General features: G+C 45.7%; 1 protein-coding gene across 4 annotated transcripts in view; it reads left to right on the forward strand.

Annotated features, from left to right (window-relative positions):
- Positions 1-23,441, forward strand: part of SYTL1 (synaptotagmin like 1) — a 268,530-nt gene that overhangs the window by 179,554 nt on the left and 65,535 nt on the right. For all 4 annotated transcript variants that reach the window (XM_069756730.1, XM_069756733.1, XM_069756731.1 and 1 more), the window contains 2 exons: positions 18,245-18,324; positions 19,833-19,925. In XM_069756730.1, coding sequence (XP_069612831.1) covers positions 18,245-18,324; positions 19,833-19,925 — 173 coding nt within the window. The remainder of the gene's footprint in view (positions 1-18,244; positions 18,325-19,832; positions 19,926-23,441) is intronic.

Below are 23,441 nucleotides of genomic sequence, written 5' to 3' on the forward strand. Positions count from 1 at the left end.
AGACGGTCATCCACAGATGCCATATAATTTAAGATGTGGGCCTGGGTATCACGCAGCTGAGCAAGCTCCTGTTGGAGACTGGTCAGCTGAGCAGTGCTCCCCAGATCAGAGGTCTGAAAGGCCGACAAACGGAACTCCATGGCCTTCAGGAAGGACATTATCCTTGTCTGATTCTCCAGTAAAAATAAAAGTTCTTTCTGGGTGGGGGATGGGGTACCAGCAGGATCCATGGCCTGTTTGTACTGTAGGGCTTGTGGAACTCCTAGGGTGAACCCAGTGGACCACGGCAACGAACCTCCTTAGAGTGAGCTGGCCTGGTCGACTACTCCATGTACAGCAAGTGTCAAGGGCAGGCCCAAAGGAGACTATAGCCGCAGACGCTGATACCCGGACAGGACGTAGGAGAAGCCCGAGAGGAAGGCGAGGAGAGCAGGTAGCGGAGGCATGAGATACCAGGAGAGACTGATATGGCACAGGCAGAGGAAGACGGAAGGAGGACACTCGGAAGAGGCTGAAAAACGGAACAAACAAGGAAAGGACATGGACGGACAGAAGGCACTAAGAGGGCACACAGAGGGGAATCAAGGAAGGAGAGCACAGGGCAAGGGAACGTGCAAAATACTAAACAGACTGGCAGAAAACCAGGGAAGCTTAGGGAAGAGAGGGACCTGAATCTAGCGTGAAGAACAATAGACAAACAGGCAAAGGACAGGGGGAGAGGCTAGCTGATAAAGGAAGCGTACCGTAGAACTTCCGGGTCAGGAAACCACCAGCATCATGTAAAGGAGGAACGGGACAAGGGAAGGCCAGCTGCAGCAGCGGGAGAAGCGCGCCGGGACAGGTAAGTATGCTACGAGCCAGATGAAGGTGCGACAGATGTGACAGATACCAACATGGATCAACATGTTAGGGCAAGTTAGGTTAGGCTATGGGTTGAACTAGATGGACTTAAAGTCTTCCTTCAACCTTAATAACTATGTAACTATGTAACTATGTAAATGTAAATTTTTGGTGATGAATTAACAACAAGTGGAACACAATTATGAAGTTGAACGACATTTATTGGTTATTTAAAATTTTGGTGGAAATTCAAAAACTGAAAAGTGGGGAGTGCAATATAATTCGGCCCCTTTAACTTAATACTTTGTTGCACCACCTTTTGCTGCGATTATAGCTGCAAGTTGCTTGGGGTATGTCTCTATCAGTTTTATACATCGAGAGACTGAAATTCTTGCCCATTCTTCCTTTGCAAACAGCTCGAGCTCAGTGAGGTTTGATGGAGATCGTTTGTGAACAGCAGTTTTCAGCTCTTTCCACAGATTCTCGATTGGATTGAGGTCTGGACTTTGACTTGGCCATTCTAACACCTGTATACGTTTATTTGTGAACCATTCCATTGTAGATTTTGCTTTATGTTTGGGATCATTGTCTTGTTGGAAGACAAATCTCCGTCCCAGTCTCAGGTCTTTTGCAGACTCCAACAGGTTTTCTTCAAGAATGGTCCTGTATTTGGCTCCATCCATCTTCCCATCAATTTTAACCATCTTCTCTGTACCTGCTGAACAAAAGCAGGCCCAAACCATGATGCTGCCACCACCATGTTTGACAATGGGGATGGTGTGTTCAAGGTGATGAGCTGTGTTGCCTTTATGCCAAGCATATCGTTTGGTATTGTTGCCAAAAAGTTCGATTTGGTTTCATCTGACCAGAGCACCTTCTTCCACATGTTTTGTGTGTCTCCCAGGTGGCTTGTTGCAAACTTTAAACAACACTTTTTATGGATATCTTTGAGAAATGGCTTTCTTCTTGCCACTTTTCCGTAAAGGCCAGATTTGTGCAGTGTACAACTGATTGTTGTCCTATGGACAGACTGTCCCACCTCAGCTGTAGATCTCTGCAGTTCATCCAGAGTGATCATGGGCCTCTTGGCTGCATCTCTGATCAGTCTTCTCCTTGTTTGAGATGAAAGTTTTGAGGGACAGCCGGGTCTTGGTAGATTTGCAGTGGTATGATACTCCTTCCATATCAATATGATCGCTTGCACAGTACTCCTTGGGATGTTGAAGTTTTGGAAATAATTTTGTATCCAAATCTGGCTTAAAACGTCTCCACAACAGTATTACGGACCTGCCTGTTGTGTTTCTTGGTCTTCATGATGCTCTCTGTGCTGCAAACAGAACCCTGAGACTATCACAGAGCAGGTGCATGTATACGGAAACTTGATTACACACAGGTGGATTATATTTATCATTATTAGGCAGTTAGGACAACAATGGATCATTCAGAGATCCACAATGAACTTTTAGAGTGAGTTTGCTGCATGGAAAGTAAAGGGGCCGAAAAATATTGCTCGCCCCACTTTTCAGTTTTTGAATTTCCACAAAAATATAAACTAACCAATAAATTTCCTTCAACTTCACAATTGTGTTCCACTTGTTGATTCTTCACCAAAAATTTACATTTGGTATGTTTGAAGCATGATATGTGGGAAAAGGTTAAAAAGTTCCAGGGGGCCGAATATTTTCGCAAGGCACTGGATCTGATCAATGGGAGTCCTACAACCATGACTCTCTGATGATCAGTTGTTTCCAGTCTGGCGGCAACTGCTGAGTTGTGGAGCTGTACAGTTTAGCTTTGTCCATAACTGCAGGCCCCAGGAACTGCTGATCAGCAGAGATTATGAGGGTTGCACCCATGATACTGATGATCAGTAGTGTAGATACCTAGGGTATAAGGTCTCACCTGATGTGACTGCCACTCTTATCATCAACAGTGTGTGCAGCATGCCAATATAGTAAAGCTCTGTGGTAGATCAGGGAGACATGGTCTCCCTTCTCTACTGCTTCTGTTCTGTGGACCACAGGTCGCAACAAACCTTCAGCCTACAGAACGGCAAGGTGATGCCCTTAATGAGGCAAGTGCGGGATGGCACGCTGAGGTCACCGTGACAGGACAGGACTAACAGTTATATATATATATATATATGGGGAGTCACCTAGTAAATAGGATCAAAAGCTCCCCCTGGTGGCCTGGAGTGTGAATGTGTTGCATGTTTGTGGTACCTCGTTACAGTTATCCTTTCTTGCCTCCAAACGTAGCATCACTGTCCCCGTGAGGAAAGCGACATTACTGTGACGACCAGGACCCTGGGGCGCCACATTTGTCCAATAGGGGCAGTATACAAGGAGAAGAGGAGGGGGCCTAGTACTGATCCTTGAGGAACCCCAACAGTAAGGGGAAGATGAGAGGAGGAGGAGCCAGCAAAAGATACAGTGGAGTAGCGGTCAGAGAGATAGGAGAACCAGGAGAGAACGGTGTCCTTGAGGCTGATGGAGCAGAGCATAATGAGGAGGAGCTGGTTATCCAGTGTCGAATGCTGCAGAGAGATCCAGGAGAATTAGCATGGAGTAGTGACCATTAGTTTTAGCTGTTAGACCATTAGAGACTTTAGTGAGGACAGTTTCAGTAGAGTGTAAAGAGCAGAAACCAGATTGAAGAGGGTCAAGAAGAGAGTTATTTGAGAGATAGCAGATTAGATGGGAGTGGACCAAGCATTCCAAGAGTTTAGAGATGAAGGGAAGATTAGAGACAGGTCTATAGTTAGCAGCACAGTTTTGGTCGAGGGATATTTTTTAAAGAAATGGATGTAGGATGCATTCTTAAATGAGGATGGAAAGATACCGGAAGAGAGAGCGGTTGAATATTTTTGTTAGGTGAGTAGTGACAGCCGGGGAAAGGAACTGGAGGAGATGTGGCGGAATAGGGCCACTGGTGCAAGTAGTAGGGCGAGAAGATGCAAGGAGCCTGATCACTTCTTCTTCTGTGACTGGTTCAAAGTCAGAGAGTGAACTAGATGCAGTGAGGGAGGGAGGACAGTGCATGATATAAGGGGATTGGGAGAAAACTTCCTGTCGGATATGGTCATTTTTTTCTTTGATGTAATTAGCCAGATTGTAAGCGTTGAGTTCTGTGGTTGGGGCTTGCACTCTTGGATTGAGTAGAGAATGAAAAGTGTCAATGAGACGTTTAGGATTATTGGATAGTGAGGTGATGAGGGGGTTGAAATAGGTTTGTTTGGAGAGGTGAAGGGCAGAGTTGTATGTTTTAAGCTCAAATTTATAATGAATGAAATCTTCTGGCAGATTGGATTTTCTCCACAGACGTTCGGTGCACCTGCAGCACCGCTGTGGGAAACGTGTTTGCAGCATCTTGTTGCCATCTGTGCTGAGTTGTTCTATGTATAGGAGGTACATCGTAATCCAGGGCACTTTGCAGTGTTTCATTACAATGCTTCAGTAAAGAGTTAGGACATTAGAGGGAGGAGATTGGGGCCAATGATGACTGCAAATTATTCATAAGTTTCTGGGTGTTAATGGCCCACATATTTCTATAAGTGTGGATACTTGGGGTGTCCTGAGCGGGATGACAGTTCTTGATAGAGAAAGAAAGAAGGTTGTGGTCAGAGAGTGGGAGAGGGGAGTTAGTAAAATCATGCACTGAGCAGAGCTGGGAGAAGATCAGGTCGAGGGAATTTCCATCTTCATGCATAGGAGAGTTAGTAAGCTGCGAAAGGCCCAAGGAGGAGGTTAGAGATAAAAGGTGAGTGGCAGATGGTAAGAGAGGAAAAGCAAAGGGGATGTTAAAGTCTCCCATGATGAGGGAGGGGATGTCACAGGAGAGAAACTGTGGAAGCCAGGTGGCAAAGTGATCCAGGAACTGAAGGGAGGGGCCCGGAGGACCATACACAACCGCCACTCGCATGGAGAAGGGGATGTAGAGTCTGATAGCGTAGAACTCAAAAGAAGGGGAGATAAGTGAGGGTACTTGAGGGATAACATGAAAAGTACATGCAGGGAATATTAATGAGATTTGAGGGGTTTCTGAGTATAATAGTTGAGAGGTTCAACTTACTATAACATGAGGGGCCAGGGTTTGGAGAGATATCTCCTGCGACTAGAAGAAGGAGAATAGAAAGAGTGAGCAGATGGTTAAGTGATTTGTGAGAGTGTCTCTTGTATTGGATGGTGGAACTGAATGGATCTGTGCTGTTTAGCAATGTGAAAAGAGCGTGAGTGCTATATATAGGAGAGGAGAGGACAGAGGGGCTGATAAAGATGAAGTGTAAAGAGTTAGTGCATGGATGGTGGATGTGAGTGAATGCAGCAGCCAGGATATAAACTATACAAATGCTTATGGTGAATATTTGATGCAATCTAAATCTACTGGAAATAGGTTCCTTTAAATTATTATTATTATTTATTTATTTAGTACCATGCTGTACATGAGATGGGGTTACATCAAAATACAATTATCACTTACAGTAAATAAACTAATAAACTAACAATTACAGACTGATACAGAGGGGAGATGACCCTGCCCTTGTGGGCTTACATTCTACAGAATTGTGGGGAAGGAGACAGTTCGGGGGTTGCGGTAGCTCTGATGGTGTTGAGGTGGTCATATTGTCATTACAGGTTGTAAGCTTCTTTGAAGAGATGGGTTTTAAGGTTCCGCTTGAAGGATCCAAATGTGGTGGATAACCGGATGTGTTGGGGCACAGAATTCCAGATGATGGGGGATATCAGGGAAAAGTCTTGGAGGCGATTGGGTGAGGAGTGAATTAGTGTGGAGGAGAGAAGGAGGTCTTGTGAGGACCAGAGATTACATGAGGGAAGATATTGAGAGATTAGTATAGAAATATACGGAGGAGAAAGGTTATGGATGGCTTTGTAGTTCAGTGTTAGTAGTTTAAACTGGATATGTTGGGAGATTGGGAACCAGTGAAGGGATTTGCAAAGAGGCGAAGCAGGAGTGTAGCAAAGAGAGAGATTAATGAGTCGAGCAGCAGAATTAAGGACGGACTGGAGGGGTACGAGATTGTTAGAGGGTAGGCAACAAAGGGGGATATTGCAGTAGTCAAGGTGAGAGACGATTAGGGCATGCACAAGCATTTTAGCATTTTAGTAGAGTGAGAGTTGAGGAAAGGACTGATTCTTGAAATATTTTTGAGCTAGAGGCCACAGGAGGTGGCAAAAGCTTGGATGTGCGGTTTAAAGGACAGGGCAAAGTCGAGGGTTACTCCGATGCAGCGGATTACCGGGACGGGGGGAAGTGTGAATTCATTTATTGTAATAGATCAGGTAGGGAAGATGTGCGAGATGGAGGAAAGATAATTAGTTCTGTTTTGTCCACATTGAGTTTAAGGAAGTGAGATGAGAAGAAGGAGGATATGGCTGATATACACTCTGGGATTCTGGAGAGCAGAGAGGTGACATCTGGGCCAGAGAGGTAGATCTGAGTGTCATCGGCATATAGATGGTACTGGAAGCCATAGGACTTTATGATTTGTCCTAGGCCAAGGGTATGGATTGAGAAGAGAAAAGGTCCTGGGACAGAGCCTTGAGAGACACCAACAGAGCGGGGGAGAGATGAAGAGGTAGTATGGGAGTGGGGCACGCTAAAAGTGCGGTTGGTGAAGTATGAGGAGATCCAGGATAGGGCGAGGTCTTTGACACCAAAGGAAGAGAGGATCTGTAGTAGGAGGCAGTGGTCAACTGTGTCAAAGGCAGAGGACAGGTCTAGAATGAGGAATAGAGAGAATTGTCAACTTTGCATGTTAGTAAGTCATTCATAAGTTTGGTCAGGGCAGTCTCAGTGGAATGGTGGGGACGGAAGCCAGATTGTAGGCTGTTGAAGAGAGTTAAATGCAAAGTGAGAGGAAAGTTCAGCGTGGAAATGCTGCTCAAGTAGTTTGGAAGCAAATGGGAGCAAAGATATGGGGCAGTAACTGGACATAGCGCTCGGGTCAAGGGAAGGCTTTTTGAGGATAGGTGTGATTGTGGCATGTTTGAAAGCAGAGAGGAAGTTACCAGAAGATAGTTATAGATTGAAGAGATGCGTTCGGGATGGGATTTGTTGTGAATTCCGCTCTTGGGCTCCCTCCGGTGGTTGTAAGTAGCATTTTTGTGAGTTCTGCTCTTGGGCTCCCTCCTGTGGTTTTGAGTGGTATGGCTGCTTCTTGGATTTAGCTTCAGCAGCTGTTTTCACTGATCGTCTTTCTGGCTCGGCTATATTAGTCTGGCCTTATCCCTCATTCAATGCCAGTTGTCAATTGTTCCTGCCTGGAGTCATTGCTCTTAGGACTTTCCTGACACTCTGACCAGTTCATCTAAGCTAAGTCCTTGCTTGTCCTTTTGCGGTTCACTTGTTGTGGACTTTGTTGTTCAGCACTTTCTTTGTTTTTGTTCATTTGTCCAGCTTTTCAGTATGGATCTATTCAGCTAAGCTGGAAGCTCTGGGCAGCAGAGTTTGCCCTCCACACCTTTAGTCAGGTGTGGAGATTTTTGCATTTCTCTGCGGTGGACTTTTTCTAGTTTTTATTACTGACCGCACAGCGTTCTGTCCTGTACTATTTCTATCTAGCTAGAAGTGGCCTCCTGTGCTAAATCTTGTTTCATACTACGTATGTCATTTCCTTCTCCTCTCACAGTCATCATTTGTGGGGGGCTAATCTATCCTTTTGGGATTTTCTCTGAGGCAAGATAGTTTTCCTGCTTCTATCTTTAGGGGTAGTTAGCTCTTAGGCTGTGACGAGATGCCTAGGCAGAGTTAGGAGCATTCCACGGCTACTTCTAGTGTTGTGTTGAGCTTAGGGACTGCGGTCAGTATAGTTGCCACCTGCTCAGAGCTAGACGCATGTCGCTCATTAATCACTAGATCATAACAGGGATTGGTGTAGTGGTGAGGCTGGGGAGGAGGTGGGATGGGATGCGGTCAAGCCCACAAGTGGTGAGGTGTGATTTGGAGAGAAGATGAGCAAGCTGTCCTTCAGTGATTTTGGAGAGGGAAGTTATTGGGTTAAGGCATTGGTCTGGCATATAAAGGTGTTGTGGTGGTTGGACAACATAGTCTTGCCTTGTCTGGTCTATCTTATTTTTGAAGTGTGTAGCAAAGTCCTCAGCAGAGATTAATAAAGTCGGAGGAGGCAGTGGTGGGTGGAGGAGTGAGTTAAAGGTGTTGTACAACTGTTTGGGGTTGTGGGATAAAGAAAATGTGGAGGGATGTGAAATAGGCCTGATTAGCACAGGTGAGAGCTGATTTGAGTGCGAGTGTTGCTTGTTTGAGTGCAGTGAAATCATCTTGCGAATGCATTTTCTTCCAACACTGTTCTGCAATTCTGGATACTTGCCGAAGCTTTTTAGTGATGTTATTGTGCCAGGGTTGTCTATTGATTCGTCACATTCTGCTATGCATGACTGGGGTGACCGAGTCAATGGCTGATGCCAGAGTGGCATTGTAGAAACGAGTGGCAGTGTCTGTGTTGTGGAGTGAAGCTATGGAGGACAGTGGCTGAATAGAGTCAGAGAGTGTGCGAGGGTCAAGATGTGCAAGGTTTCTGTGGGGGTGTGCATGTTGCTGGACATGGGTGACAGGTGTGCAGGGCAGTGATAAGAAACTGAAGAAATGGTGGTCAGAGAGAGGGAGAGGGGAGGTGGTGAAGTTAGATAGGGAGCAGAAATGGGTGAAGATCAGGTCAGACAGAAAGTGAAGGAGCCAGGTGGAGAATTGGTTAATAAAGGCAGTGGTCGGACCCGGAGGTCGGTATATGATGGCCATTTGGAGGCTGGAGGGAGAGTAGATGCAGACAGAGTGGACTTCAAAAGAGGGGAGGATATGGGAGGGTAGATGTGAAATTGGATTAAAGGTTCAGTTGGAAGAAAGGAGAAGGCCCACTCCTCCACCATGTCTGTTGCCAGGACGGGGAGTGTGGGTGAAGTGGAGGGCGCCATAACATAGTGCAGCAAGGGAGGCTGTGTCAGAGGGTGTCAGCCATGTTTCGTGAGGTCCAGGAAGGAAAGATTACAAGAGGTAAAGAGGTCGTGAATCACGTGGAGTTTATTGCAGACGGATCGGGCATTCCAGAGTGATCCAGAGAAAGGGAGCAGGGTCGTGGGCTTTGAGGGTACGGATTTGAGGTGGGCAAGATTTTGTGTGTTTGTTGGGTTGGGAGCGATAGAAGGGGGTAATAATGGGAGGTATGAGATATGGGGGTCCAGGATTGGGAGATATGTCGCTAGCAGTGAGGAGAAGCAAAGAGAGACAGAGCAGGTGGGAGGAGAGTTAGCGGCGTATTTTGTGTTTTATTAGGAGAGATCTGAGGTTGAGGAGCAAGTCAGCGGAGGAGGTCAGGTGGGGAGGCAAGAGGGAAGGAGAGATTATTACTTGGTTAGAGGATGCAGGGGTTTGGGGATAGCGAAGGAGAGTGAGGAGTAATGGAGCCAAAACTGTTAGAGGGTATGTCAGCATGATGAGTAAGTGTGGCAGAAAGGGAAAGAAATTTAGTACATTTATTAACAGTGGTTAGTCGTAACTTCTGTTCACTTCTGGCTCATTTCTGGCATATTTCTGCTGTCATCCTTTTAGAGCCATTGTTCTAGAGACAGACCACGGTCCAGACTGACCTGCGGCTCTGAATTTCTAACAGGCTAAGAGCACATGAAATAGGCCAGGTGGGATCAGGAGGGAGGAGCAGCAGGGAGACTGATCACAGACACAGGAGTTGATTAATTAGAAGTCAGAAGAGAAAATGCAAAAGGAAATAGTCAGAATCAAATGGAAAGATAAAGCCAACTGTGTGTTAGCATCAAAGAATTATGGTGGTAAAACAGGCAGGAAGGAAAAAAAATGTCTTACCTGTTCCTGCCCTGCCTAACTGCCATGATTAACTGCAGGGTACTTTGAAAAAATGTAATTAGAATAAAATGTACATAAATGCCCCCTTCCCTACATAAATGCATCCCCAAAACTATGTCTGAATATATAGGAGGTTTGCTCTTAGATAAATCACTAATTTTACTTGTTGGCAATCAATCAAGTTAAGACAGTAGGAGACAATAAATAGAGAGACAAATAAACAAGTTTGCAGGCCAACATGGATCATAAACTTATTTGAGAAAGAGATACAACCTTATAACTTAAGGGACCAGCTCAGTAAGATGAATGAACTAAGTATCATTAAATATGCTTGCGGAGATGGGATTGAAGTGACAGGAGACATGCAGGATATATGCAGCAGATGAATGAATTATATAACTGTACTAGCTGTTTCCAGCCAGGTAACGCTCGCCTCGCTCATTGCTATCTAATTAACGCTGCTGGTGATTAAACTAAAGTAAATAATGACAACATTCAATAGCGCTTATGCAGGTGGTAAATTAACTTAAAATGAAGTTAATAACAGTAATATCTCTTTCTGTCCTTATCAATCTGCTCAGATGTTCGTTGTTGATAACTAATCCTACAATTTAGTCGATATTGTTGTTGTCGATCAGCTACTGCATCGTTGTCCGGATTTTCCTGCGGCCTGTGAGATGGACCTGGCAACTCTTCTTGGCTCATTTTGTTTGGGAGAATGCGGATGCAATTAAATGTACATTTACCTTGGCCGAAGTGGTTGAATTACATAGAAAGGAAGTGCTGCGTATGGTAATGTGGGGGGCAGAGCCTCGTGTGGTAATGTGGGGGACGGAGCTTCGTGTGGTAATGCGTGAGGACGGAGCCTCATGTGGTAATGTGTGAGGACGGAGCCTCATGTGGTAATGTGTGGGGATGAAGCCTCGTGGGGTAATGTGTGGGGACGAAGCCTCGAGTGGTAATGTGTGAGGATGGAGCCTCATGTGGTAATGTGTGGGGACGAAGCCTCGTGTGGTAATATGGAGGGACGGAACCTCGTGTGTTAATGTGTGAGGACAGAGCCTCCTATGGTAATGTGTGGGGACAGAGCCTCGTGTGGTAATGTGTGGGGACGGAGCCTCGTGTGGTAATGTGCGGGGATGGAGCCTCGTGTGTTAATGTGTGAGGACGGAGCCTCGTATGGTAATGTGTGGGGACAGAGCTTCGTGTGGTAATGCGGGGGGACGGAGCACCGTGTGGTAATGTGTGGGGACCGAGCCTCGTGTGGTAATGTGGGGGGATGGAGCCTCATGTGGTAATGTGGGGGAATGGAGCCTCGTGTGGTGATGTGTGGGGTTGGAGCCTCGTGTGGTAATGTGTGGGGACGGAGCCTCATGTGGTAATGTGTGGGGACGGAGCCTCGTGTGGTAATGTGGGGGGGGCGGGATTATGTGTGATTATGTGGGGGCGGGATTATCTCTGGTAATGTGGTGGGAGGGCAGGATTATGTGGTGATGTGGTGGGGGGGCAAGATTATGTGTGGTAATGTGGGGGGGGCGGGATTATCTGTGGTGATGTGGTGCCGATTGTGTGTGGTAATGTGGTGAAGGGGCGGGATTATGCGTGGTAATGTGGTGGGGGAGCGGGATTATGTGGTAATGTGGTGGGGGGTGGGATTATGTGTGGTGGGGGGTGGGATTATGTGTGGTGATGTGGTGGGGGTGGGATTATGTGTGGTGATATGGTGGGGGCGTGTTTATGTGTGGTGATATGGTGGGGAGCGGGATTATATGCGGTAATGTGGTGAGGGTGGGATTATGTGTGGTAATGTGGTGGGGGGCGGGATTGTGTGTGGTGATGTGGTGAGGGGGCGGGATTATTTGTGGTAATGTGGTGGGGGGTGGGATTATGTGTGGTAATGTGGTGGGGGCGGGATTATGTGCGGTGATGTGGTGGGGGGGCAGGATTATGTGTGGTAAAGTGGTGGGGGGGATTATGTGTGGTGATGTGGTGGGGGCGGGATTATGTGTGGTAATGTGGGGGGCGGGATTATCTGTGGTCATGTGGTGGGGGGCGGGATTATCTGTGGTGATGTGGTGAGGGGGCGGGATTATTTGTGGTGATGTGGTGGGGAGCGGGATTATGTGTGGTGATGTGGTGCGGATTGTGTGTGGTAATGTGGTGAAGGGGCGGGATTATGCGTGGTAATGTGGTGGGGGAGCGGGATTATGTGGTAATGTGGTGGGGGTGGGATTATGTGTGGTGATGTGGTGGGGGGTGGGATTATGTGTGGTGATGTGGTGGGGGGCGGGATTATGTGTGGTGATATGGTGGGGGGCGTGTTTATGTGTGGTGATGTGGTGGGGGGCGGGATTATGTGCGGTAATGTGGTGGGGGGGGATTATGTGTGGTAATGTGGTGGGGGGAGGGATTGTGTGGTGATGTGGTGAGGGGGCGGGATTATTTGTGGTAATGTGGTGGGTGGTGGGATTATGTGTGGTAATGTGGTGGGGGCGGGATTATGTGCGGTGATGTGGTGGGGGGGCAGGATTATGTGTGGAAAAGTGGTGGGGGGATTATGTGTGGTGATGTGGTGGGGGCGGGATTATGTGTGGTAATGTGGGGGGCGGGATAATCTGTGGTCATGTGGTGGGGGGGCGGGATTATCTGTGGTGATGTGGTGAGGGGCGGGATTATTTGTGGTGATGTGGTGGGGAGCGGGATTATGTGTGGTGATGTGGTGGGGGGCGGGATTATGGGTGGTAATGGGGCAGGGGCAGGATTATGTGTGGTGATATGTTGGGGGGCGGGATTATGTGTGGTGATGTTTTGGGGGTGGGAATATGTGTGGTGATGTGGTGGGGGGCAGGATTATATGTGGTGATGTGGTGGGCGGGAAGGATTATGTGTGGTAATATGGTGGGGGGCGGGTTTATGTGTGGTAATGGGGTGGGGGGGTGGTATTATGTGTGGTGATGTGGTGGGGGGCGGGATTATGTGTGGTAATGTGGGGGGGTGGGATTATCTGTGGTAATGTGGTGGGGGGGTGGGATTATCTGTGGTGATGTGGTGAGGGGGCGGGATTATGTGTGGTGATGTGGTGGGGGCAGGATTATGAGTGGTAATGGGGTGGGGGCAGGATTATGTGTGGTGATGTGTTGGGGGCAGGATTATGTGTGGTGATGTGGTGGGGGGCAGGATTATATGTGGTGATGTGGTGGGCGGGCAGGATTATATGTGGTAATATGGTGGGGGGGCGGGTTTATGTGTGGTAATGGGGTGGGGGGCGGGATTATCTGTGGTGATGTGTTGGGGGGGCGGGATTATGTGTGGTGATGTGGTGGGGGCGGAGCTACTGTGCAGGGGGCGGGATTAGCGAGTAATCACGATGCCTCTTCTATATACATAGATGAAGAGAATGGAGATGAGTGTTAGATTCTGCCATGATCATATTGTAGTAAATAGATAGCACTACAAACCTCAGCATTATATAGACCATAGAATACACGCTGAGCCCAAAATCGGGGACTATGACAAGACTAGTCGCTATATAGCATAACTAAACAGAATTGGTCCACGGGGACCAAGAACAAACGACCAAACAGTCAATATCAAAATATAAATATAGAAAAATCTTTATTCAATATAACAACAAAAACATAGAACAAGAAAGACACAAGTAGGGGGAAGTACCGCATGGTGTGCACATCTGCCTCACCGGTGCATAAAAGACCACAGACGCACGGGACCAGGGAGGAAGGACATCCGCATATATAATAATAAATGAGTAACAAGGAAGCTAAGAGAATCAGCAGCCACAGAGGCCCAACATGGATGATACTGCAGAACAAAGCTTAATAAGTAAACAGAGACCACCCATTCTTACATAATGAAGCTCAAATTAGTGCGTATAGTGAGACTCCACTACAAAAAGCAGTACCGCAGTATATACAGCATATAAATAATGGCCATGGCGCAGCGCTTACCTCGGATGTAAGAAGCAGAGCACTCCTCCCTGGGACCGTACGCCCTCCTAATTTGAGCTTCATTATGTAAGAATGGGTGGTCTCTGTTTACTTATTAAGCTTTGTTCTGCAGTATCATCCATGTTGGGCCTCTGTGGCTGCTGATTCTCTTAGCTTCCTTGTTACTCATTTATTATTATATATGCGGATGTCCTTCCTCCCTGGTCCCGTGCGTCTGTGGTCTTTTATGCACCGGTGAGGCAGATGTGCACACCATGCGGTACTTCCCCCTACTTGTGTCTTTCTTGTTCTATGTTTTTGTTGTTATATTGAATAAAGATTTTTCTATATTTATATTTTGATATTGACTGTTTGGTCGTTTGTTCTTGGTCCCCGTGGACCAATTCTGTTTAGTCATGATCATATTGTGTATAGGGGAGCTGTGGGGGAATCTTACTGTGTATAGGGGAGCTGTACATGGGGAACTCGGGGGACATTATAGAATGTTAAGTGGGCACTTTAGAAGAATTATTGTTATTGGGGAACTCGGTATTGTCATTGTCAAAGGTGCACACAGGGCATTATTACTTTGTAGAAGGTAAAATGTGGGCAGTGTTTTCTAGGGCACATGCACAGGACAATAATATTTTCTATGGGGAAATTTTACTTTCTAGAGGGCACAAAGAAGGCATTTTACTATGTAAGAGACACAGTAGTGGGCATGATTATGTGGGGCACTAAGAGGATCAGTGGTTTTATGCCACACAGCAGGTCCACTAGTAGGGACAAATCCGGCATCATGAGGTTGACAGCATGTTCTCATGTCAGTCTGGGCCAGACTGAAGAGATAGGAAAAGTGAACATGAGCTGTATGCCACTATCTGTAACTGCACTGTAATCTATTGCATGTTCTGCAGGACTGGCATCTACCACTATATGGTCTCCATGTGCCAGTAATGTTGGTGCTGGTCTTTGTATAGAGATTATTTTCAGTAACAGAACAGTCATCCGTTGAGGCTCTCCTATACCCACAATTAGAGTGCACCACTGTATTTGTAAACATGGTTACCTGGCTAGGGGCCCATTCAGATGAACCTGTCATCAGCAAATTGCATAATAATCTTACGGCATGCTCCTGCAGGCAATTAAATTATAATAATAATGTTTTTACTAGCTAAACTGTACGATTAGGTGTTGTGGCATAGTTATAAAATAAAAATGTGCTTACTTATGTGAAAAAAAATTCCTCTACGTCATTGGGAGATAACAGCATCTCAGGATTGTCAGAGTTATCCTTGCAAATATATCCATTCTCTTTTGATTTATTGTTGCAGAGAATTTTGAGGATAGAGCAGACGCATCTGAAACTCTGCACAGAGTTTGTAATGTGAACATCACTATAGCAGCATTTGAAGGGTTAATCAGCAAACCAATGGATAGCTGCTGGTATAACACCCCATGTAACCGGTTGTTACAGTGATGCTGCCTTCCTTTCGGGGAGGGCGATATCATGCTTGGAGGCAAGGAGGATACCAGGTAACGCACCAACATATAGCACATTCTGAATCCAGGCCAGAAGGGGGAGCACTGAACCCGGATTCAGGGGAGCTTCCCCAGCCTTAAGTATTCTGGTCTGGAGGAGGAGTTAGACTGTTGTTCAGAGACAGAGGAAGAATGAGGACTGAGAGCAAAGAGTGGAGCCGTGTAGCCAGGACTGAGCTGCAGCTCCTGGAAATGAAGATAACTTGAAGAGTTGGATTGTAGTGAGCATCAGAGGAATGGAGCACAGGAGAAGCAAAGAGCTTAGAGGGGAACTGTGACCGGGCACCCTCAGAGCCGAAGCGCAGGAACCGGGCACCAGGAGCCCGAGGCTGTGTTGTACTCCAGGTCACACGGCAGAACTGGAGGGCATAGGACTTTATGTAATTTGTCTGCACCAACACCTGAAGGTGCAGCTGTACACTAAGAGCCCGGGTTGTGATAGAGACCCTATAAAAAGGCTCACACATATGGGTAACTGTCCTAGGACAGGAGAGAGAGGACTTTGTATGGAAGCCACAGGCAGCAAGAACCTTGCATACGAGCGTGAGCAGGAAGGCTTATGGACCTCACCTGGGAGAGGGATCACCATTGCCTCCAGGCTGGCCGGACTATATCATCACCTGTTCCTGGTACCCTGGACAGTGGATTGCTATCACCAGTAAACCAGGTAAAGACGTGATAACTCTGTGTCCTCCATTTATTTGCCGGAATCCACCACACCATCCCTGCCCAGCACACCGGGAGCCATGGGGTCCCCGCTTCACCTTCACCTGCATCTTTGCTGAAGTCACATCACTCCAGAGGGCCCCTTTAAACAGCGTTGGTTACCTCTGACCAAGAACCACAGGTGGCGTCACAAACACAAACTTTGATACAAACCCAGGGCCTAGACCGGGTCGCAGCCACCATGACATCCCCTCTAAGTGCGACCGGACCAGGTACCAAGTACCCCAGACACTGACGTGCAACTCACTGGCAGCTCTGATGAACGGGCAAGCTAGTTTGTAATGAACATAGTCTGTTATGGCAGTCTTTGTAATGTGAACAGCTCCAAATAAGTTTGTTATGGTTACAGCAGTGGGTCTGAGCCTGGGAGTAAATGCAGATTGAAGAAACAACAGAAATTTGCAAAGATTATTGCCAGATGGGAGAACTGGTTGGTGAGACAAACTCTAAAGCACACTTAATGAAGGCTTACTGAATACTCAGACAAATAATAAAAAACTGACTGGAATATCCAAGCTAGTGTGAATAGGCACAAACTTAAGAGCAGCTACCTCCATATGCAATATACAAAAAATACAAAAAAGTTGCACTCTATCGTGCTAAAGCATGTCAATGTGAAATGTATGAAATATGAATAGCAATACTGCTTCTAAATACTAGAAAAAAATGAGACTCTTTTCACATAATTTGGCCAAGTCATGCCTGCCCATCAACCAACGTCAAGGTGGTCTCAAAAAATGATGGGTCCTTACATATCTAATATGAATACCTCTCTCAGGCTGAAGTCTGAATTCCTGCATGAATATGGACACCTTTTTCAGTAATGTCTGCATTTATGGGTAGGTAGGATCTTGCTGTAATTAAAACCACCACATGTTGAAGGGTGGAGTGCTCGGTCAGTAAGCTAAGATACAAATAACAAAAGACTGACTGGCACATCCAAGCTAGTTTCGGATTATTTGAATACTCAGACGCACATGGCTGTCAAAGTTGGCCTTAAAATGCGTTGGGTGATGATATCACTGGAGTTTGCAGGGCAACTTGTGAAACCCGAAGTGGACCCCAGCAAAGGGCAGCGGCAATAGCCAGGGAGAGCAGGGCCCAGCCCTGCAACCAAGACTTTTGATTCACACAAGAATGGAAGCTGTTTTTGGACTTCCATATTAATGCTTATGGATTTAGAATAGTATGCGATAAAAGTTCCTGTAGGTGTCCCAATACTTTTGTAATATTGCCATGCATGGCTCAATCTGACCTGAAAAACATGCTGATTTTTTTTTAATTTAAACTGGTGCATAGGAATCCAAATAGAAAATGCCACAATGGTCAACACTGTCAGTGATATTGTATGTAATTATTTCTTCCCCTGCAAATGGCTGCCTCTCTAGTGCCGCCTACTGGAGGTTGTCTTACTCCTTCCCACCTGTGTATATTTAGCCAAACCAATGTGTTTTACAAAAAGAAAAAACAGTCAACTGAAGCTGAACATGTAGGCTTGGTTCGCATTGCGTTAATGGGAAAGCGCTCGCAGCGTCCGAGGCGCGCCCGCGGTCCGTTCCCCGCTCTCGCAGATCGGGGATCTGCGAGAGCGGGGACGTTACCGCGACCCCGGGACGCGGCCACATTAAAAACATTGCGTTAGCGCAACCCGCTAGCGCTAAACGGGTTGCACTAACGCAATGTGACCCTAGCCTAAGGCTATGTTTCCACATTCAGGAAACGCTGCGTTTTTGACGCTGCGTTAAGCCGCAGCGTCAAAAACGCAGCGTCCAGATGTTACAGCATAGTGGAGGGGATTTCATGAAATCCCGTCTTCACTATGCATAATAATTAAAAGACGCATGCGGCAGACCCGCGGAAACGGACATGCGGCACGTCTTTTAAGAACGCAGCATGTCCTTACATTGCAGAAACAACGCAAGGACAGCGCAGGTGACCTGCCAGTGACCTCAGGTGCAGATTTGGTCAGGATTTTACCTGCATAAAATCCTGACCAAGTCCTGATGCAATCCTGAACGTGGACACATACCCTGACTCATAGGGTAGCTTCTTCTAGAAGGTGATGCAAGACAGCTTTCTCCATTGTGGAGGAAAGCTACTTTGTACACCTTATTTTGCAAAGGAGAATCATATGACCTGCTTACCTGCAAGAGCTCTCAGTCAGCATCGTTGAAACATATCTGCTGCTAAGCTGACAGCTAAGTTTGGGAACGTCCCCAATGTATTTCATCAGTCATATCTTAGATGTTTCACTAGCTTAAATCTTGCTTGGCAATTAAGTGCTAATAACTTATAATATCCTCTTTCTTAATCTTACATTACTTTATTTTTACTTAAAGATGTTGTTCCTCTGCGTCGTTGCATGCCTAGTGTTGGAGACCTGGGAATGGAAGAGATAGACTTATCATCAACTGGGGAGGTAATATGACTAACAAACTGAACATCTGGTATTCTTTAGTAGTAAGCATATGCTATATAGGAAGAAGGAGGGGAGTTTCCAGCACGTCCATCCAGTTTAAGTAAAATTTCAATTTTATATGAACATTTTAAAAAACAAGATCCTATGACTAAGTCTGCCGTCACACTAACAGTATTTGGTCAGTATTTTACATCAGTATTTCTCAGCCAAAACCAGGAGTGGGTGATAAATGCAGAAGTGGTGCATATGTTTCTATTATACTTTTCCTCTAATTGTTCCACTCCTGGTTTTGGCTTACAAATACTGAGGTAAAATACTGACCAAATACTGCTAGTGTGACGGCAGCCTAAGGGTGCAGTGGTGCCCCAGAAACGCGTCAGGCAGAGAGTCTCTTTCTCTCTTTTTTAAAGGGAACCTGTCACCCCGTTTTTTGAGATTGAGATATAAATACTGTTAAATAGGGCCTGCGCTGTGTGTTACTATAGTGTATGTAGTGTACCCCGATTCCCCACCTATGCTGAGAAATAACTTACCAAAGTCGCCGTTTTCGCCTGTCAATCAGGCTGGTCAGGTCGGGAGGGCGTGTTCACAGCGCTGGTTCTTCCTCAGCTTTACGTTGGTGGCGTAGTGGTGTGCGCCTGTTGAAGTGACTAATCCACTGTGGGCACGTGAACAAGCAGCGCGCGATCTGCGCTGTCATCCCTTTCATCGGTGGGGGCGGCCATCTTCCTGGGGCCGCGCGTGCGCAGATCGAGTGCTCTGCTGCACGGGGCTTCAGCAAAATGGCCGCGGGATGCCGCGCGTGCGCATTAGAGATCGCGGCGGCCATTTTCCCAAAGCCGAGTTTGCATCTCGGCTTTGGGAAAATGGCCGCCGCGATCTCTAATGCGCACGCGCGGCATCCCGCGGCCATTTTCCTGAAGCCCCGTGCAGCAGAGCACTCGATCTGCGCACGCGCGGCCCCAGGAAGATGGCCGCCCCCACCGACGAAAGGGATGACAGCGCAGATCGTGCGCTGCTTGTTCACGTGCCCACAGTGGATTAGTCACTTCAACAGGCGCACACCACTACGCCACCAACGTAAAGCTGAGGAAGAACCAGCGCTGTGAACACGCCCTCCCGACCTGACCAGCCTGATTGACAGGCGAAAACGGCGACTTTGGTAAGTTATTTCTCAGCATAGGTGGGGAATCGGGGTACACTACATACACTATAGTAACACACAGCGCAGGCCCTATTTAACAGTATTTATATCTCAATCTAAAAAAACGGGGTGACAGGTTCCCTTTAAAATTGTTTTTTTTAAATGTTCAAATAAACTCCCTTCCTTCTTCCTCACTTCGGCTGAAATCACAAGCAGGTACGGCACCCACCAGCTATATTTAATTGCACCGGCTTATTATATACTGTATGTTTCTCCGTGTCAAGCTCCAACTTTTCCCTCTCCCCCCTCTCTCCCACAGACGCATATGCTATATAATAGGTATCACTGTTTGATATCTTTTCAGGAAAACCATACCGAAAATGACTTGACTGTAGGTGAAAGTGGACATAGAAACCTAAACTACAGCCCGTCTGTGCCAACTCTGGGCACTAAATCTGTAAGATGATGTCTTTACAACTTTTTAGTTTTTACTGTTTTCATCATTTTAAATTGCAGCAGTTAAAACAGACTGTGGGAGAGGGTACAAGCAACAAATCAGTACAAGTCTATGGCACCTTCAAACCATTGCGTTGTTTTATTGCCTGCTATTGTCCAGTAATAAAAAGAGACTTTCAATGGTTATTTTCATCACAGTTATCATATTCTGGGCATATGTCATACATTTCTGACATATTAGTGTCCCACCTACATGGAGATCTGGCTGTTGCATGTTATCTCCAGGTGGAGTATAAGTGGAGAAGTGGCCGCATACAGTTAGGGCCAGAAATATTTGGACAGTGACACAATTTTCGCGAGTTGGGCTCTGCATGCCACCACATTGGATTTGAAATGAAACCTCTACAACAGAATTCAAGTGCAGATTGTAACGTTTAATTTGAAGGGTTGAACAAAAATATCTGATAGAAAATGTAGGAATTGTACACATTTCTTTACAAACACTCCACATTTTAGGAGGTCAAAAGTAATTGGACAAATAAACATAACCCAAACAAAATATTTTTATTTTCAATATTTTGTTGCAAATCCTTTGGAGGCAATCACTGCCTTAAGTCTGGAACCCATGGACATCACCAAACGCTGGGTTTCCTCCTTCTTAATGCTTTGCCAGGCCTTTACAGCCGCAGCCTTCAGGTCTTGCTTGTTTGTGGGTCTTTCCGTCTTAAGTCTGGATTTGAGCAAGTGAAATGCATGCTCAATTGGGTTTAGATCTGGAGATTGACTTGGCCATTGCAGAATGTTCCACTTTTTGGCACTCATGAACTCCTGGGTAGCTTTGGCTGTATGCTTGGGGTCCTTGTCCATCTGTACTATGAAGCGCCATCCAATCTACTTTGCAGCATTTGGCTGAATCTGGGCTGAAAGTATATCCCGGTACACTTCAGAATTCATCCGGCTACTCTTGTCTGCTCTTATGTCATCAATAAACACAAGTGACCCAGTGCCATTGAAAGCCATGCATGCCCATGCCATCACGTTGCCTCCACCATGTTTTACAGAGGATGTGGTGTGCCTTGGATCATGTGCCGTTCCCTTTCTTCTCCAAACTTTTTTCTTCCCATCATTCTGGTACAGGTTGATCTTTGTCTCATCTGTCCATAGAATACTTTTCCAGAACTGAGCTGGCTTCTTGAGGTGTTTTTCTGCAAATTTAACTCTGGCCTGTCTATTTTTGGTATTGATGAATGGTTTGCATCTAGATGTGAACCCTTTGTATTTACTGTCATGGAGTCTTCTCTTTACTGTTGACTTAGAGACAGATACACCTACTTCACTGAGAGTGTTCTGGACTTCAGTTGATGTTGTGAACGGGTTCTTCTTCACCAAATTAAGTATGCGGCTTTCATCCACCACTGTTGTCATCCGTGGACGCCCAGGCCTTTTTGAGTTCCCAAGCTCACCAGTCAATTCCTTTTTTCTCAGAATGTACCCAACTGTTGATTTTGCTACTCCAAGCATGTCTGCTATCTCTCTGATGGATTTTTTCTTTTTTTTCAGCCTCAGGATGTTCTGCTTCACCTCAATTGAGAGTTCCTTTGACCGCATGTTGTCTGCTCACAGCAACAGCTTCCAAATGCAAAACCACACACCTGGAATCCACCCCTGACCTTTTAACTACTTCATTGATTACAGGTTAACGAGGGAGACGCCTTCAGAGTTAATTGCAGCCCTTAGAGTCCATTGTCCAATTACTTTTGGTCCCTTGAAAAAGAGGACGCTATGCATTACAGAGCTATGATTCCTAAACCCTTTCTCCGATTTGGATGTGGAAACTATCATATTGCAGCTGGGAGTGTGCACTTTCAGCCCATATTATATATATAATTGTATTTCTGAACATGTTTTTGTAAACAGCTAAAATAACAAAACTTGTGTCACTGTCCAAATATTTCTGGCCCTAACTGTATATACATAAAAGTCACCATTCATTTATACAGGATTTATAGTAGCAGCCTAGCATGCTTATAAAATGTTAAAACTCTTTTTATTACCTTTTATGTTGAGCTAAACACTGCGCCCAATTTCTGAGGCTTCGATTCTGATGATATTTCAGTTCGACCTTGCGTTTTGGTTCAAATCACTTTCTATTTACATGTTCGCTTGTGTATACTCATAACCATCATTCTCTTTGTGATAAGGCTAAACTTTTTGCCCTGAGATTGCAACACACAGTTACAACAAGGTGGAACAGGCTTTCTCAACTGTACCTTATATTTCTAAGGTTTTATTGATTTTCTGTAATAAAGTGTATCATAAACAATATGAATACATTTTAGTCAACATTAAAGAGGGAAAACGTTTTGTGGCAGAAAGATATTGCTTACAATTGACTTATTGTCACGGGATATAGATGACAAATCCTGATATCTCAATTAGAAAACATAACTGACACAAAACAAAATAATGCACCGATAGTAATCCAAATCCCGCTATCCAAAAAAGAGAGGATGGAGAGAGAAACAAGATTGTCTGTGTGTATGATCTAAAAATGTATGAAACAAAATAACTGATCCATGGATTACAAATCTGGTCATATTTCTCTTGTTTACCCAAGAGATTTTTAGAAAGTTTTTTTTTTTATTAATGAAGATTTACATATGTTTTCTTCTAACTAAGGAAAACATTTTGATGAGAGTGATTCCCTAAGTCCTATAGCCTTATTACAGGAAAACCCCATATTTAGGGCATTGACCAATTTTATATTAGATAAAACCAGTAGAATTCTTCTACCCATGGTTTTATTGACTACTGTTTAAAGAGATAACCCAAAAGAATAAGCCTGGGAGGGAGACTGAAGTCACACATTCCCAAAGGAACAGTAGAGAAAGACACTGATCCTTACACAGACTCAAAGTACAGTAAATTATTTTTAAAAGAAACCTCTCAGAAGGATTAACCCTCCTAAGCCATCTACATGGGCATGTTGGGTGAGGGGGAAGCTAGGTGCACAACAACAGAAAGAGGGTGGGGAAGCCCTAACACTAGGAAAGGGGGGAGTGGAGACCCCTAGGCAGATCTGACAACACCCTGTCTGCCCTTACATCCCTAAATAGGTTCCGCACCTATCACCAACCAGGAAACTAATCCCAGACTTCCCTTAGCAATAGGCCCTGGATAGTGAGGGGACGGGGTCAGCACTAGTCAGTCCCCATTAGAACTAAAGACAAAGTCGGAAGACAAATGAAGGAATACACTTAGCTTGAGAAGGATAAAGTGAGCTCATGCCAGCAATCCTACAAAAGGATCCAAGAAGAAACTAGTCGACTTCTAGCACTTCCAACAGAGGTAAATAGAGCTATCACCGGCACCTTGCTGAAGCAAATAAAGGTATTTAAGCCTCCAGCAAGTGTGTTAATCAGCAGCAGATGGTAGAGATCACCGCTAGGTCCTAGAAAGAGAAGGATATCACTCCATAGCAGAGATGCAAGATCCAGAATGCGTAGTGACCTTCTTT

This window comes from Ranitomeya imitator, chromosome 3 (assembly GCF_032444005.1).
Source record: "Ranitomeya imitator isolate aRanImi1 chromosome 3, aRanImi1.pri, whole genome shotgun sequence".
NCBI classification, from domain to species: Eukaryota; Metazoa; Chordata; class Amphibia; order Anura; family Dendrobatidae; genus Ranitomeya; species Ranitomeya imitator.